At 45.1% G+C, this 18,351-nt stretch overlaps 1 protein-coding gene across 2 annotated transcripts in view; it reads right to left on the bottom strand.

The window, feature by feature from the left end:
- Window positions 1-18,351, bottom strand: part of BRAF (B-Raf proto-oncogene, serine/threonine kinase) — a 759,203-nt gene that overhangs the window by 560,282 nt on the left and 180,570 nt on the right. For both annotated transcript variants that reach the window (XM_086953040.1, XM_086953041.1), the window contains exon 4: window positions 6,796-6,899. In XM_086953040.1, coding sequence (XP_086809166.1) covers window positions 6,796-6,899 — 104 coding nt within the window. The remainder of the gene's footprint in view (window positions 1-6,795; window positions 6,900-18,351) is intronic.

Raw genomic sequence — 18,351 nt, 5'->3', positions numbered from 1 at the left:
TCAATGCTTCTGTGGCTCTTGGGCCTATGCAGGGCGCAAGTGCCGCTGTCACCACACTGGTCAGCACTGGTGGCAGATTTTCAGTCCAGAGGAGGTGAAAACGCAGCCCACCACAATGGTGCTGGTGGCAGACTGACAACCCAACTTGGAGTCTGGTGCTGGGGTGGGGGCACGGTCTTGGGTAAAGCCCGCATCACAAAAAAGGAGAAAAGAGAAAGCTTAGTGTTTGCCCTCTGCCAGACACCGTTGCTGTTAAGTGAGTGAGGGAGAGCCAGGTGTGGGTGACACCCCCTGCAAGAGGATGTCCAGTGGGGCCCTGGGCCTGGATTGGTAACCTCCTATGGCATGGGAGTAGATGTGTTAGCAGTGTGGGGGGCACATACGGAGGATAGCATGGTTGTAAGCCCTTCATTAGTGCAGAACAAGGGATCCTTACTGCTTGTGCCCCTCCTACTCCCCCTGCACACCCCTCCTCTTCCAAGCAGGGCTTAAGGATCAATGCAAAACAGGTCAGAGTAAGGCAAGTCAAATAAGGGCTGGAACAGCTCCGAAGAATTACTAGGACTGATGGGCGGGCCTCTATGTGGCCTATGCACACCATTCAAAGGCATGTGATCTCCCTGACCAAGAATTAAAGACATGAGCACAGACAACGGCTTGACTGTGGGGTCTTTAGCATGAAGAACTGGCTGGACTTCTGGAGAGCTCTGAACAGCTCAAAAGCGGAATGATCATTGTCACTCACCTCCTTGTCAAGAACAGCACTACAAAGACATAATACACCGACCAAATGGAGGTGTGCTGTTGACTCTCTCCCCTACAGCTTACTTTATAAAAAAAACAATGATTGCTCTAGAACATGGATCCCTGAAGCCGAGCTCACAAATTATTTCATTATCAAGGGTTTTCCTCCGGCCCAAACTCAAAGACCACCGCTAGGGATGCCTTTAAGGCTACTTATTGTAGGATACTGAACCAAGGATAGAGACTCCATCCTACAAATAGCCCACAAAAAAGGTACCATACAATATGAGTCTAACCGAGTACTCACATTTCTATACTATAAGATCTTTGTACATGTACAGAGAAAGTCCTCTGAAATACTCAAACAAACGTTGAGAGCACTGAACCTCAAAATGTACAGCCCAGAAGCTGCATGTAATGGGCAGGAGCGCAGACGGTGCTCCGGAGGGACCAATGAGCCGCTGAGGATCCAACTAAGCCCGATTCGGGCATGGCACTGTAAAACAAAAAAAGAGGGTAGTGGGGTGTTAGCATTCCAAGAAGAGGCACTAGGTACACTACATCCAGGTTCGGGTTCAACTTTGGACCACAAAATTAGGGAAAAGACCCCCTCCCCTCCAGAATCGGTCTCAGATTGATACTAATATGCGAACAGCTAGGGACTCTGAAGCAACATAATCATACAGACATGTTGACAGAACACACACCTGTTCATTATAGCAGGTGATAAGAACAACTACCAATATCCAAACCTGAAAAGAAGCAGAGCCAGGAGTTGTAAAGTAAAGCCTATAGGTCTGAGATGTAAGTACGGAAATCTTGATAAATTAGGGACTATATAATAGCTTTCCTTGTTCTGTTTGTAAACAATTGCTTTCTCTTTTCTTGTCAGCCCGTCATAATTCATAGATGTTTCACGCTTCAAATTGGTTACTTTCAATAACAGGCCAGTTAATGTATGTATACACAGACTTCTTTAGTTCAAATGCCACATTGGCCAGGGATAACAAGGAGTATCTGGACAGTTACCTGATCACCAAAGCAGTCTCAGCCCAGTTCCACATGTTACATCGCAACCATCATAGGCTTCAATGGAGTGATCCTGACGCTAGGGATGCAGGATGCTGAAGGACGCTCAGGGTGCTGTGCATTCATCAGGGGTGTCCTTAAAGTTATATCTCAGGTGTCAGAGTCCAGCAAAGTCCTCTTTGAAACAGACGAAGGCCAGCCGCGGCCGTGCTATTGATGTCAGTACACAACGGGTCCAGCAGTATCCTTTGGTGAAGGCTGGTGTCCCACCTGGACAACTAATCTGAACTCACACGACACTCCAGGGTCAAGCAGGCTCGGGTTCTACTTTTGGTCATTAAGGATCAGTCTCTTCCAGTGCCCATCAACGGTGATTCATAGAAAGTAGCTACTGCCTTAACGGAATAGGCTTCTTCGGCTTTGATGACCCTGGTTCTAGTTCCAGAGGGTCAGCCTTGGAGTTACTTCTTTGGTCTGGGGCTCGGGAGTGACTTTTCCATGAGCCAGGAGCCACAGGCACAGTCCTCTCTTTGCTAGCCCAAGGTGCAGCAGTTGCAGTTCAGCAGACTGTGTTGCCTCTCTTGCCAGGTCCAGGAATCAGCAGGGCATCCATCTTCAAATTCTTCTCCAGTTCTGACGTTCAAGGTGCCAAGGGTGCCATATTTACGCCCAGAAAATGCCTTGGGGTTGGGGGAAGGGGGTGCGGTCACTAGCCAAAGGGATACCAGGATACCTCTCGCCATGTGATGAGGTCCGGGTACATGTGGCATCTAATCCCAGTGTGCACTATTTAGCGCACTGCCAAGATGTCTGAACCCTTCGTTGAATGTTAAGAGCTTAGTAGCTCACCCTGGAAGTGGGGCTCCCTGTGGCCTACACGCCCATGGGAAAACCGGTTTGGGCACTGGTCTACCCTCTCTGTTCCTGCCACCAGCCTGTCTACCTGAACAAAGGGGGAACTAACCCTTCAGGAGTGTGGTCACCATTTGCCCACCAAAGCTCACCTTTTGGGCAACACCCTGAGTGGCTTCCTGCAAAAGGGAGTTATTGTTCATGAGCCTTGGGCTCGTTCACACAACTGCCCTGGAGAGCAGAAGGCTGTCTTGGTGGTCAGAATTTATTCAAGGTCACTGAACAAACTGGGCAACCGAGTGGAAACTTTCTAAAAGTAGCCTTTCCTTAAAAGTCACATTAAATTCGACTTGGGCATCAAGTCGGGTTTAATGCCACAATTAGTTTGATACCTTGAAGTACCCATTTTTAGGTTTCGACCTGGCTGTAGCAACTGCGTAGCAGTTGCTCCGCCCAGGGCGAAATCTTATGTCCTCGATATGGGGCTTTGGTTCCGCCTCTGTCTTCCATTGGCTAGCTCCGTAAATGGAGGCTAGCCATTGGAAGACATCAGCGTCAATCACTTTCTCCCGGTCAGAACGCGAATCGTGGGCGTTTCTCACTCTTTTTTTTAAGTCCCGCCCCTTGATGCCGTGTGTCCCGGGCCGCGCTGTGATTGGTTGCCGGCCCGGGACACCCCCGTGATGTCATTCCCCGGGCCGCGTTGTGATTGGCTGCCTGCCCGGGACACCCCCGTAACGTCATTCCCCGGGCCGCGCTGTGATTGGATGCCGGCCCGGGACCTGACTTGTTTTTCGGATGTTCTCGGGCCTGGCAGCTACTCGGTCCCAGTAATTGCACCAGCTGTAGCTTTCCTTGAGGAGTACTCAGTCAATGTTTTTTTGCATTGACATCTAAACCCGTCAACTGTAGGAAGACATACAAGTGCACAGGTACATACTGTGAACAGAGGGCATGCTCCGGCTTCAGCGATCAACATCCAAAGAGCACTTGATCGTTGTTTCAGCTGATTGCACTCTCTGCGGCAATGCAGCCAATTAACAATTGACCAAAGGGCTCCTAGCCAATGGTACAGTTAGGATTGCTGGAATCAATATTGGACTGCTACATAAAACATGCTCTGACTTGATTGGCTGCGAACACCTCCATAACAGGGTCTAGTCCGATTTGCCTTAATTTATGTATTTGCGGGGAAAGTCCGAACAGACTGTCAGTGGAAAAATCTATATGTATTTGCTTTGGGTTCTTTACACTAAGAGCACCTGCGGTTTAAAGTACAGTGAAAACACCAAACGGTTCAAGCGCGTTTACAGTCTGAAAGATAGTAGCGTTTTATGGAATGTACTCTGTGTCTACAGCCTCCAATGCTGCAGCAGATCGCTAGGACATGTAAAACCCGAGCCATTTACAAATTCAGGCAGTCTCATAGAGAAGGGAAGATATTGTGAATGCGGTTTATCCAGCACCTTTCGCTTGATGCTAGCACAACGTAAATTGTGAGTTAGCGCTCTAGTGCTTTGTTAGAGGGTCCTGTTTCATTCCGTGTGCTCCGGAAGCGGAAGTAAAAGCCCGTGTGTGCTTTGGTTTGACGGCCTGCGCCACCTCCAGCGTTCCTGCACCATGCCACACACGCGCAATGGCACCCGGGTGTTTTGTGGGGTGCTGACCTTTGTCGGCACGGGTGGAAACATACACCCTGCAGGGCTGTGCGCGAGGGCCGCCTCCGCCGTCATGTGCACGCTCCAGAGCGGGCGACTGCTCTTGCCTCCGCTGCTCTCGCGCCACCTTCCTCGGGTATCGACCCTACCCCTCCGCGGGGTCTCCGCTGCGGCAGCGGCAGGGGCGCGGTGGAAACGAGAGGTCCCTGACCTGGAGTACCTGCAGGAGCGGGCCCAGGCCAGTAAAGGCTTCCGCCGCTTCATCGCAGACCCCGAGTTGGCGCAGGAGGTGTTGCGCTGTCTTGAGCCTGCGGGCCTGAACCGCCGAGGGGCTCACATCTGGGAATGCAACCCTGGTAGGTGTCTGTACCCTTCTACTTCTTTTAGTCGTAATGGAAGACTGAGAAGAGTTCCTACAACGTTCAATGAATTTGTAGATATTAAGTTTTAATTTTTGTTTTGTTTGTTTTTGTTGATAAGGGGGGAGGTGATGTAGTAATGAGGTAATGCTTATGTATAGAATGTTAACCCAGCAGATTGTATTTGTTATGTTGTGTATTCCTTTATGTATTCCTTTGAATTGATTAGAGTGTTCTGCGCTCGAGGTTCGTTCAGGGACTGTAGTTACTGAACCGTCCGGGCTGATATGACGCTCCTGACTGTGGGTGAATACCTGTTGGGAATAAACCTCAAAATACTTTATTTGTAATGACCATTGTATTCATTACAGTGTCTCACCTTAGAGGTCCCATCTTGTACCGTGCAACTGTTACCTTGCACAGCTCTGACGGTTTGACATAGTGTTAACCTGCATCTTTCTATTTTATCCGAAGTCTGACACTGTATTAAACTGGAACTGTGAACATTGCATTTATTTTTAAAAGGAAATACTGCACTTGGAAAGCAGGGACTGCCAGATACTTCTGGCCAGCCACATTTTTACTAAACTAGAACTATTCATAGTGTCGTTACTGGTAATGTGTGTGAGGGGGTAAAATAGTTGGCGTTCCCCCCCCTCCAACTGTTTCTATCCGCTATATAACTAAAACCCTTGGTACAGACCGGGTATGCGTGCTGCGCAATGGGAATTATTTGCAATGTCAATAGCACAAACTTGCGTAAATACGTGACCTATTGCATTGAAAATACAATAGGTCTCGCATTTGCGAGAGATTAAGCTATTGCCATTGTAAATGACAATGCCATTTATTTATCTGTTTTCAAAACCAACACATAAATAAAGTTTGTCATTTACAATGCCAATAGCTCAAACTTTTGCAAAGGCGAAACCGTTGCATTGTAAATGCTTGTTCATTTTTATAGTCCCATTCATTAGTTAGCCGACTGAGAGGTCAGCCGGTATAGGTGTGTTAGCCAATGGGGCCACTAACTTTTCCACAGCAAAAAAGAAAATTCTGAAGTTTTGCTGTTAGGACATAGAAAAAGTGTCCTACTTAATAATATACTGCTCCCTGCTTTAGAGCTCCATAGGCCTACCTTAAAGGAGACTTGCATATGTTATTAAGGGAAGTAGTGGCTTTGCCATTGGTTCGAATAGCAAAGTCAAACTAAAATTTTTAAAACTGCTCTTCCAGACTGCATTGGCTGGCTGGGAGCCATATTGTACGTTGCCACACCCAGCGTGGAGCAATCAGTGCTGCAGCCTTGTGGGAGGGAATAAAACTCTGTCTTATATGCCCTGGGTACCCTTGGTACCATATCCTAGGGACTTATAAGTAAGTCAGCATATGCCAATTAGGTGTAGCCAATTCAACATACCTTTTGTAATGGGTTAGAACACTAGCCTTGAGGTCTGGTTAGTAGGCCTCAGTGTGTGCTTAGAGTCAAAAAACAGCTGCATTAGTCCAAAACTTTCGGGTGATCATGCAAAAAGAGACATTTTCTTACACTAGCTCTAAAGGTACTACAGAGGGGGCTTTAGACTGCAGAGCTTTCAAACAAATGGATGCTGACAACTTTGTTATTGTATAGTAAATATTAACCTTCTTATCCTCTTGTGCAATTTCACTGAAGTTGCTTATATCATTAAGTTGCTTATATCATTAAGTTGATGGACTAGAAACTAGTGATGCTTGGAAATACATGTGCCACTGTAACTGTATTTCTTTATTTAAAACGAAAAAGGCAGAAAACATCCCTCCTAGGCAGCATTCGTTTTATCCTGCACTTTAAAAGATATATTCTTGGTTTACGAATATCAATTAAAACCCGAAGATGGAGAATCATGTTCCACTCTACCCATCTCAACATCTAAAGTACTCAAACACACACACAAATCATAGAATTGTACAAACTTTGAGTCTGTCTTATACTGGAAAAAGCAGGCCAATATCACTACTGTTTTTAAACGGAGTGAAACCAGCTTTCTGACCTTCTGAACCAATGTACCTCCGCCGCCTCCCACCACAACTATCTCTTAACCTTACTCACTTACTTGGTCCTCCCTTCCCCAACAAATGAGATATTCTTAGAGCTTGAACACAAAGCGTACCCATCCTGGATTCTGTACACAGCACAGCACTCCGGGATCAGACCTCTCATCATCAGAGCTTTCTTAAGGCTCTCTCGCACCGTCACCCCACACCTCGCAGGAACCTGCAAGATACAAAACGAATTATTAGTCATCAGACACAAAGGGAAGAAAAAAAGAAACTGCAATATTTAAACTTCAGAATACGTTTATTTTGGTCAGGTACTGCATTTTAATGTATCTCAGTGTTGAAATAGGACATTAACACATGAAATACCATTCAACAGTCGAATTCCCGCTGGAAGCTAATTTTCTGGGGAAACAGCCACTACAACGAGGCCGTTTCAACGAAATCCTTAACCACGCATGCATTACAACGCATGCGTGGTTACAACGACAGCCTTTACCACGCATACCTTTACTACGAGGTACATAGTAAAGGCATGTGTGGTAAAGGGTACAAATAAAAAAAGGGGGGTTGGGGGGGGCTTCCCCCCCAAAAAAAACCACTAACCTTTAGACGAGAAGGAAGGCAATCGGCGTCGCAGAGGAAGAAAACGGCTGTTTCTTTTTTTCTACGTATGACGTCACCACGGAAAAAAAACGTGGACAAGGACAAGCGTGAACATAGCATTCCGAAGTAACGCATGCGTGGTAAAGGCTTGCGTTACAACGGAGTTCGTTGAAAGAACATACAACCAATTTTCTGGAACAATGCTCTTTTGCATTCTGACACATTTTGAATTGTCATCAGCTAGAGGGCATTTGGTCATTTTGATGGTATCAGCTTTGTTAACACACTCCAGCTGTATCATCATGGCAACTAATCATCTCTATAATGCTATCAATTTTAAGTATAATATATTGGAATATTTAAAAACAGACTAAGCAGTGGTGATGTATAGTGTGAGACGGCGACGAATATGTAGCTCCACTGTATTATTGGGTCACCAATGAAGCTAAAAAAAATACAGCCCGGGTATGCAGCTGAGCTGCAGGGAAGGGAGAAGCTTCCAGGGTGACTTGGCAGCAGAAGTAAAACGTGAGCATACAGTGAGCAGTTCAATCAATCAATCAATCATCAATCATTCAAGGGTTGTAAAGGTTCGCAGAGTCTCCCTTAATAGTAGGCATAAATTAACTCAATTAAAATATTTATGGAGGGCGTATATGAATGCGATTGACCCATTCCGGCCTCACAATTGCCGTAAGTGTGGCGGTCCCTATGCTGATTTTCCCCACTTGACATGGACTTGCCCCAAAATTGCGGAGTTCTGGACTGCCATTTTTGAACTAACATCCCGAATGACATCTTTGGTAATAGACCCCGCTCCTGAGATCGCACCCTGGGATATGTTTATAATATGCCCAAGAAAATGAGCACATTTATTGCGTTGGCGCTGCTTCAGGCTAAACGGGATATTGCCCTTAAATGGGTTAGCAAACTGCTAATACATGGCTCTCTAGTCTCATTTACTGCAATATTAATTGCGAACTATATGCTACATTGCTCCCATCCAAGGCTCGACCAAAAGATATATGAGATAAGCTTAAAATATATTTACAAAACCTGGAACATGTTGCTCCTAGTCAGACTCCTGACGGCATAGTACCCACTAGCGTGGGTTGAAATGTGCAAGCTAGTAGTCTATATTGTTTATATGTCCCAGATATCTTTTGGCACATGGTCAAGCTTGCACTCTAGACTATGGGGACATAGGCAGAATGAATATGAATTGGTCAAACATGATATACATTATATACTTTTTGTTTAAAAGTGTAATATTCTTTTTGGAGAATAGCATTGCACGTTGGTACCAAATGTTTAAATCGTAAAGGTGTTTGGGAAGGAACAACCTGTGGATATTTCATAGCTTTGTATATGTCTGAAAATTATAAATAAAGTTTAGAAAAAATCAAGGGTTTGTAAAGCGCCCTACTCATCAGTGAGGGACTCAAGACACAGGGGGGGAGTAGCTCAGTTGGTCATTGGAAGAGACAGGTCTTGAGGTCCTTTTTGCACTGGTGCAGTGTCGGGCTTCCTCTGATTCGAAGGGGGAGTTTGTTCCAGGTGTTGGGTGCGAGGGCCCTGTGGATATGAGGGACCGGGGCAAGGGCGAGGTCAGCAGAGCAGAGGTTTCTCTTGGGGGCATTGAAGGAGATACGTTTGTTGAGGTATTGGGGTCTGGTGTTGTGGAGTGCTTTGTAGGTGTGAGTGAGCAGTTTGAAGGTTATTCGTCTTTCGAAGGGAAGCCAGTGTAGGTCGCGGAGGTGTTGGATGAGGAGGGATGTCGAGGATAAGTCCGGCTGCAGCGTTCTGGAGTTTGCAAAGGAGCTTTATGCTGATTCCGTCATAGAAAGCGGTCCATAGCCCAGTCTGCTGGTGATGAGTAGGTGGGTGACTGTCTTCCTAGAGTCGGGGGATCCACTTGAAACAGGGTCATAGAAATCAACATAGGACATGCCTCAGGGGAAGGGAAATAGCATGAGCGCCATGTTGGAGTGTTTGAATCTCACAGCCAATGACTAAGCTGAAACAAAATGATTAGGCCCTGGATGGGCATTTCAATCATACAAAGCATAATAAATATAATGAAACACTAATGTGCTGCGCATCTCCAAAACAGTATATACAGTTGTAGTGCAAATAAGCTGAAAATTCATAAGCTATTTCCTAAACCCCCCAGAAAATCACAGAAAAAAATAATTACAGAAAGAATATATTTACAGAAGAATATATGTACTCATGTAGCCATCAAGCCCTGGATGGGCTAAAGAGGCTAGTGGTTCAATCATTGAACCAAGGAGGACCCTCTCTCCTATGCATCTAGTACCCAAATACGGTGACTCTATGCATACTAGACAAATAATTAAATAAATCAAAACAAAGACAAAAGCAACAAGTACAAAACCTAGCATCATAATCAATAGCATATGCAGCAAGAAGAAATACTATCCAACTGGAGCTCCTGTGCGTGAGAATAAATCACGTCAAGAAGATCATATGCCTAAATTCATAAATAATGAAAGAATGGCACAACCAAGATAAGCAGTGTAGCAAAAGCAAGTAAATAAATACAGAACAGATCAGCAAAACAACAATCCAGGTCAATACCTAAGTATACCCAAAAGAATACCATGTCAGATACACATATAACTTCAAGTTCATAGTTGACATAGGTACCTATGAAAAACAATACTGTAGGTGGACTGGTAACATCTACTCCCCCAGATGAGATGACAATTCTTCATGTATATTCATACCCCATGGCATCTTGGTTTGCAGATCAATTATGTACCTGGACTCAAGTCTACGGAGTCGGACAAGCCTGTCCCCTCCTCTCGGGTTCAGTGGTACATGGTCCAGGCCAAAAAAACTCAATTGATCCCTATTGCGCTTATGTACTTGATCGAAATGGCGCGCCACCGGGTACGCCTCATCGAAATTGGCAATAGCGCGCATGTGCTCTAGAACACGCATCTTCAGTGGGTTTACTGTGCTTCCGATGTACCGCAATCCACAGGGGCATGTGAGGCAGTACACACAATATGGTGTCGAGCGGGTTATAAATTTGGTGATCCTACGTTGTTTGTATCCCTGTATTGGGGATTGTGTAAGATCGTACTCTTTTACTAAACTTGCACGCCTTGCACTTCCCACAGGGGGAAAAACCACAGATTTCACCAAAAGCGTTAGTCTTAGGGGACTCAATCAAATGGCTCTGCACCAAATCATTCTTAATAGAACGTGCCTTCCGATATGTAATCAGGGGATTAGTCGGTAGATCGTCCTTAAGTAGGTGATCTGTCTGTAAGATATGCCAGCTTTTCTTCAAGGTTTTATTCAAAAAAGCGGCACCCTGGGAGAAGGTAGTTATAAGCCTAAATTTACCCCCACTCTTGACTGATGTTTTCTTGTCTTTGCTTATAAACAGATCTTCCCTGTGTGTGGAGTTGTCTCTTTTGTAGGCATCATTGAGGAGTTCTCCCACATACCCTCTCGCCTTGAAGCGTTCTGTGCATTGGCTAGCTGCCCTTTGAAATTCCTTATCGTCCGTACAGTTACGCTTTATCCTGAGTAATTCCCCATAGGGGATACTCTTGACAAGACTAACTGGGTGACTGCTGGTAGCTCTCAGGACACTATTGCCCGCTGTAGGTTTGCGGAAGAGTTTACTTTTGAGTGTTCCTCCCTCTACATAGATGATCACATCAAGGTAATTGACAGTGGTTTGACTCACCTCACCTGAGAATTCCAGGTTTACACTGTTCTCATTCAGTCTCCCCATGTACTGTTTAGTACTCTCCGTTGTGCCGTTCCAGACGATAAATAAATCGTCAATGAAACAATACCAACTGATTAAATTGCGGGTCCATGATGCATTATCTGCCCCCCAGGCCACCTGCTCCTCCCACCAGCCTACGAACAAGTTTGCATAGCTGGGGGCGAAGCAGGTGCCATCGCAGTTCCTGATAACTGACGAAACAGTTCTGTCTGGAAAAGGAAAATGTTATTAGTCAAGCAGAATTGGACAAATCCCATCAACATTTGACTATGCCTCATAAATTTCAGCGGTCTCTGGTCTAGATATTACTTTATGGCCAACAGACCATCACCATGATCAATAGCGGTATAGAGGCTGGTAATGTCCAACACCATCAGGGTATAGCCTTCCTTCCACTCGATCTTACTCAGTTTTTCAAGAAAATCTGTAGTGTCACGGATATGTGACTTCAAAGTTAGAACAAAAGGTAACAAAAAGTGATCCACAAACATAGATAAATGTTCTGTGAGACTCCCCTGTGACGCAACAATCGGTCTCCCTGGGGGTGTAGTGGGGTTCTTATGCACTTTAGGGAGATGAAAGAATGTAGGGATATTAGGGTTTGGGCGTCTCAGGAACATGTATTCGTCCATTTCAAGAAGACCTTCATTATGCCATTTAGTAATAAGCACATGATAGTCATTGACACTTTTCTGATATTCTTTCTCTGTAATCGTCAGGTACGATGATTTGCAGCCCAGTTGTCTGGCTGCCTCCTTGTTGTAATTCTCTTTGGTTTGTAGCACAATATTTCCGCCTTTGTCCGCAGGTTTGTACACTGTGTTTTTATCTTTACTCAAGGATTTGAGGGCCAGGTTCTGTTCATTAGAGAAATTACCATCCTGATCTCTTTTTATGAAATGTTGTTTCTTCCAAAATGCTGTCAGGTCTTTTATTACAGCATCTGAAAACACATCAATGGCATCATATGCCAATTGCGGGTTAAAGGTGGAAACAGGTTTAAACAAGGTGGTTTCTCCTTCTTGTACAACTCCAGTAATCGAAACTTGTTGTGATCCGCTCAGGGCAGTGTGGTTCTCCGTCTCATTCCCATCATACAGGTCCTCTAGTACCATAATCGCACCAAGGTCTCTGATGATGAGGCTATCGGTTTCCAAAGGTCTCCTTATTTTTCTCTTTTGTGTTGTGGATTGCACCTTCGTCTTTAAGAACTTGTGCAATTTAAGCTTGCGGGTGAACTTATAGAGGTCAATCCGGGTCTGTGCAAATTCCATATGTCTACACGGGCAAAAGTTCAAACCTAACTTCAAAACTGATTCTTCAGTTTCAGACAAAATTTTATTAGTATACGTATACACATATACATATACATATACATATACATATACAGGTGTATGCCCAGAAATTAAAGTTTATAAACTTTTAAAACTGTACACCTAAATATGTATAAACGTACATATATTTAACTATGCAGCCAAAGAAAGAATTCTAACCAAAATAGGGACAAACAGCTAGAAAAGAATTTAGCAATACTTGTTGTAACAAAAAACATTTAAGACTACTTGTAATGAAGACCATACACCCAAATGGCTTCATACAAGAATCTTTTATTTTCCAGAACAAGGAAAAAAACAAGTAATTGCAGGCAGTTTGGCCCATAGGCTGCATAGGAATAACTGTCCTAAGACAGAAAAGACAACTGGCACCTTGACTTTAAGAATCACAAGAATCTAGGCCCTCTGACTTTAAGAACCTCAGAGAGCCCTCTGCTCCCAGAATGCACCACAGGTGACAGTTAGGTCAGTTCTTTTTGTAAAGGCGTACATTCCAACTTGAAAAACCCTGCACCTACTTTGCTCATCCAGGGAGGAGAGCGGGGTGCTTATGACTTTGATGAGTATACCCCTGGAAGAGAACTAGGATTACAGGTAAGTAACTTCACCTTCTCTTCCAGGGGATACTCATCAATAGTCATAAGCAGTGAATAGAATAGCAAGCCCATACCCCACACTTCGGGGAGGAGCAATGTAGCACAAGGAATAAGAACAATTAAAATACAGTTGCTACCAGTAACTAACCAAACAGATTTCTCAGAGATGCTTGATTCACTTGAGCATCTGCCTGAGTGTCTGAGTCTAAGGAGTAATGACGAGAAAGGGTATGAACAGATCGCCATTTAGCTGATTTGCAAATCTCGGCTATGGAGATATTTCTCAGTGGGGCCGTGGTAGAGGCCTTTCCTCTTGTTGAATGCGCTTTAGGTCTCCCCTGAAGAGATTTATTCTCTAACTGATAAGCCAAGGAAATACAGGAGACTATCCATCTTGAGATGGATCGCTTAGAGGCCGCCAAACCAGTATTAATGGGGCCATAATTAACAAATAACCAGCCTGTCTTTCTAATATCCTTCGTTTTGTGCAAATAAAAATTCAACACCCTCTTAAGGTCTAAGCAGTGTAAGGCCCTATCAGGGGGAGTCGAAGGATTAGGGAAGAAAGTGGGTAAAGTGATTCACTGATTGATGTGGAAATCAGATACCACCTTCGGCAGAAAACTAGGATGAGTCCTAAGAACTACCCTGTTTGCATGAAAAACCGTGTAAGTTTCCTTACAGCATAGAGGTTGCAGGTCGCCTACTCTACAAGCAGAAATAATCGCCACCAAGAATGCCACTTTCCAAGACAATTGCTGTCAGGAAGATTTGTGTATTGGTTCAAAAGGTGTTCCAATTAACTTGGTAAGGACCACATTGAACTCCCATGGGGGAGAAGGAGCTTGCACTGGTGGAAACACATTGAAAAAAAAAAACAGAAATCTTGCGTAGGTGACTTTCTGTGCGCTGTGATAGCAGCTAAGAGTACCTTAATAGATGAGAATTGCAGACACGACTTAGCCAGATACAATAGATACGGCAGAATGACCTGTTCCTGCCCTCTAATCGGGTCATGTCCATTATTTAAGCACCATATGTAGAAACGCTTCTATTTAAAAGCGGTAGGAAGCTCTGGTAAGTCTTTTGGCTTCCTTTAGGATGTTAATACAGTCAGCCGGCAAGCCTAAATGCCTATATTGCAAGAGTTCAGGAGCCATGCTGTTAACCTCAGCAAGGGGAGGCAGGGATGAAACACTCTCCCCTGGCTCCTGGACACTAGGTCTGGGCGACAAGTCAACCTCTGTTGTGGAATCTCAGAGAGTTGAAGACGATCCGGGTACCACCACTGGGGAGGCCACTCCAGGGCGATCAGTATCATCCTGGAGTTGGTCTTGTAAAATTTGGTGATCACTGCCGCCAGAGTGAGAGGCAGTGGGGGAAAAGCATAGAGCAAGCTCTGGGTCCAGCTTATCAGTAGCGCATTCCCGATTGACCCTGGTTGGCGATACCTGGATGCGTAGACGGGGCATTTGGCGTTTGTCTCGTCTGCGAACAAGTCTATATCTGGAAAAGCCCATCTTTGAAAGATGTCCAGTGGAACTTTGTTGTTGATCACCCAGTCGTGAGCGTCTACGAAGTCTCTGCTTAAAAAGTCCGCCTGGACGTTTAAGACACCTGGAACATGGACTGCCTTGATGGTTAGATTTCTGGCCAGTAACCATCCCCAAACAGCTTGTGACTCCTGGGACAGAACTCTGGATCTGGTGCCTCCCTGTTTGTTTAGATAAAACATCGTTGTGGTGTTGTCTGTCTGAATCAAGAGGGAGTTGGACCTAAGAGATGGGAAGAAGGATTTAAGAGCCAGGTGAACAGATATTAGCTCATGAAAATTGATATGGCATCCACAGGCCTTGCACCTGAAGGTGATCCAAATGAGCACCCCAGCCCTGCAGGGAGGAGTCCATGACAATGGTTTGAGTCAGAGTCTCTTGGTGAAAGGGGACACCTTTCATCAGATGTGATCTCTTCGTCCACCATGTGATGGAGTCCTTGGCAGACTGAGTAAGAGTAATTCGATCCTCCCAACTTCCTGAAGCCTGTGCCCACTGGTCCTCCAGAGCCTGCTAAAGGGGATGCATATGCAACCGGGCATTGGGTACTATGAAGACGCACAAGGGTGAAGAAATCGAAGCAGATTTCAAGACTTCATCTTGATAGATGCAAACCTCTCCTCCGAAGGACACACGCTTCCTTCCACGGTGACCAGAGATGAACCTAGGTAGTGAATGTTTCGAGTGGGATTGAGAATCGATTTCTTGAAATTGACTCTTAGACCCAGTCTGCTCAGAATTTTGAGGCTGTACAACAGATGCGACTGAAGTAGAGATGGAGTGGAACTCTTCAGAAGCCAGTCGTCGAGGTAAGGGTAAATGAAAATCCCTTTTTGTGAAGAAAAGCCGCCACGACTGCCATGCACTTTGAAAAAGTTGGCAGACTTGAGGCCGAATGGTAACACCCGAAACTGATGATGGTGTTGAGCTATCTGAAAACGTAGAAACATTCGATGCTTCCTGGACACTGGAATGTGGAAATAAGTGTCCTGTAAATCTATGGAGCACATCTAGTCTCCTTGATGTAAATGAGGGAAGATCTGGTATAGACCCAGCATCCAGAACTGTTCTTTTTGGTTGTAGTTGTTTGTGAGCCGAAGATCCAGAATAGGCCTGTCCTCCACAAAAGGACCTCTTTTTTAAACTAGGAAATATCGAGAGTACACTCCCTGGCGCATCTGATGAATAGGGACATGTTCTATGGCTCTTTTCAGCAGAAGACTGCTCACCTCCTCTTGTAGGATGGAATGACACCCTTCGGCGAGATAAAAGGAGGTGGAGTCTTGAATCGTAGAAGATAACCATTTCTTACAATATTTAATACTCACTTGTCGTTTATTATATTGCTCCATTCCTCCAAAAAAACAGCAATACTTCCTCCTACCAGAGAGGACAACACGTTTAGAGGAAGTGTCCCCTCATTGTTTTGTTGGCTGTTTTGAGGTAGAGGTCTGCTGTCTGTTGTTGCCTCTTCCTCTCCCTGGTCGTCTCTGATGGAAATGGGATCTTTGTTGTTGCTGGGGACCTTGCGACGACCACTGGGATGACTGACCCCTTTGTTGGAACTGGTGTTTATCACTGGAACGAAAACGCCTACGAAAGTCTTTCTTTCTTTATAGACCCACCGATTTTACTGTATCTAAATCCGCGTAAATTTTTACCATCTCTTCGTCTGCATGAGTGAGGAAATATAAATTTTATGGTCAAGTAATGTTCCCTAGCGTGTACCCCACCGTCTCCATGTACCAGCTTAAAGTGCATGTAACTTCCCTCCTGTGCCAGCTGTGAAGACGCAAATACATTTGCGTCCAACGTTAACATGTCCTCTTTCAGACCCACCCTGAATGGGTTGAATATTCCGTTTCTAAGTATGCTATGCCAACGTCTTTTTGTGGTGTACTTTACACGTTTTTCAGCTCTGGCGAAGTAGGCCCTGAATTCTGCCATCGAGCCTTTTTTTTCTGCTTTCTGACTCCGAAAACCTCGGCCCAGGCTGTCTCTGTACCCGTGACCTCTGCCTTACTCCCTGTGCGGCTCACGGCGCTTAGCTCAGCCTGTTGCCTGCCAAGACTGTATTCAACCTTCGAATTATCTGTTCCGCTCCTCGAAAATACATTCCTGCCTACTAGTTTAAGTAAACATCCCCCCAGCTGCAGAGCAAAGGGCCCGGCCTCACTGTCTCCGTGCAAGTAATTCATAGCCTCTGTTACCATGGTAGGCCCATGCCCCTCGCATTCTCATGTAGACACTTAGGCGCTTATACACGCACTCACAGTCAGTATAGAATAGCTTCTGCTCCAGAGACCTTTTCCGTTTAGATAATATGGTTCCCAAACATCAGATATCAGATATGATAGAGGTACGAGTTGATCTGACATGCCAGACTTCTGTCTCTTTCCGTCAGTGTAAATGTCAAGCCCCCTGCACCCTCCAGTTTCACGTCAATCACACGTCATGCAGCTGCGCGCGCATCCAGGCCTCAGATTTCTGCTGACATTACAAGATTCTGCTTTGTTGCCACCCACTGTGACACCTACCTGTGACGTTTCTAGCACACACCTCTATGTTCACGCCTAGTTCACGCCTTCTAATTACGTATCACTACCACGTGGATGCTGTTATCTTGTTTCTCTAAACTGTTACGCCTACTGTATTGGTTTCTATAATGTAACTTAAGTATATAAGCTATGTATTGTCAATAAAATATTGCTCTATCCCTTCCTGCACCCCAGTGGTGTCAGGAACAAGATATCCGGTCTTGACCATTCCTTTTTAAGGAATAAAACCCCTAAGAACTCTAACACCACAGACTCTGCCTCTTTCTTTCCGATTGAGTTATTATTGATTAAGTACTTACCTGCATAGAAATTAGGACGGTAAATCAAATATTTACCACATTATTTTGGCGCCCGAACAGGGACCCCTCCCCCACCCCACGCGCCGGTTGGTGCGTTGCAAGCTCTGTCCCCTGCCATCAGTTAGACGGAACTACGCGTACTGGCAGGATTTCCTGTATCTCCCTCTGGCACACGGAGGTGACGAAGACTGCGATCAGCACCCAGACGAGGCGGTGAGGAGTGCGGAGGATCCCGACCAGAGCCTAGCCGAAAGAAGCAAGGTCCGAGGTGTCAAGAGGCCCACCAGTTTCCGAAGTATCCACGTGTCGAGTCGAGTCGAGTCCGGTCCAGTCCAGTCGAGTTTTCCGAGGCCTTCTGTTTCCGTGCTTCCCGGTGAGTACCATTGCTGGGACGTATCAAGACGGGTTTGGGTACACAAATTCGGTCTGCACTGTTTTAGACAGTGTATCTATACTGTTTAGCAGTATATCCGTTATCCTAGTTCTTGCACTGTTCTTAGCAGTGTATCTGTGCTGTTTAGCAGTACATCCAGTATAGGGGGGTAGTCATAAATGTCTCAAATGTCTTTCATGTGATCAATGTCGTGGTATGAATGACTGTTTTTTTTTTTATGTGCATTATTGTGTTCTTGTGTAACTAGTTGTGTTCAGAATTAAGTAGCAAGGATTGAGCGTTCAGTACTAAGTAAACAAGATGCCGTTTTTCAATAAGTTAAAGCAGATAGGAACTAGGAAAGGGATACTAGAGGAAGAAATTCCTATCCCCCCTAGGGATACTCCTGGAAATTTCATGTATCAGAAACATGGCATAGATGCCATATTGTATCTAGATTTATGGGCCGATTATACTAAGCATCTAGACGAGAGACACAGATGGCCTGTTACCGGAACATGGGATGCCGAGTGCATCATGAAGGTAGAAGAAGCGCTATGGAAAAAGAAAGCCAGACA

This window comes from Lissotriton vulgaris, chromosome 1_2 (assembly GCF_964263255.1).
Source record: "Lissotriton vulgaris chromosome 1_2, aLisVul1.2, whole genome shotgun sequence".
Lineage (NCBI taxonomy): Eukaryota > Metazoa > Chordata > Amphibia > Caudata > Salamandridae > Lissotriton > Lissotriton vulgaris.
The sequence above is the reverse complement of the archived record's forward strand: the minus strand, read 5'-3'. Positions and strand labels throughout refer to the sequence as shown.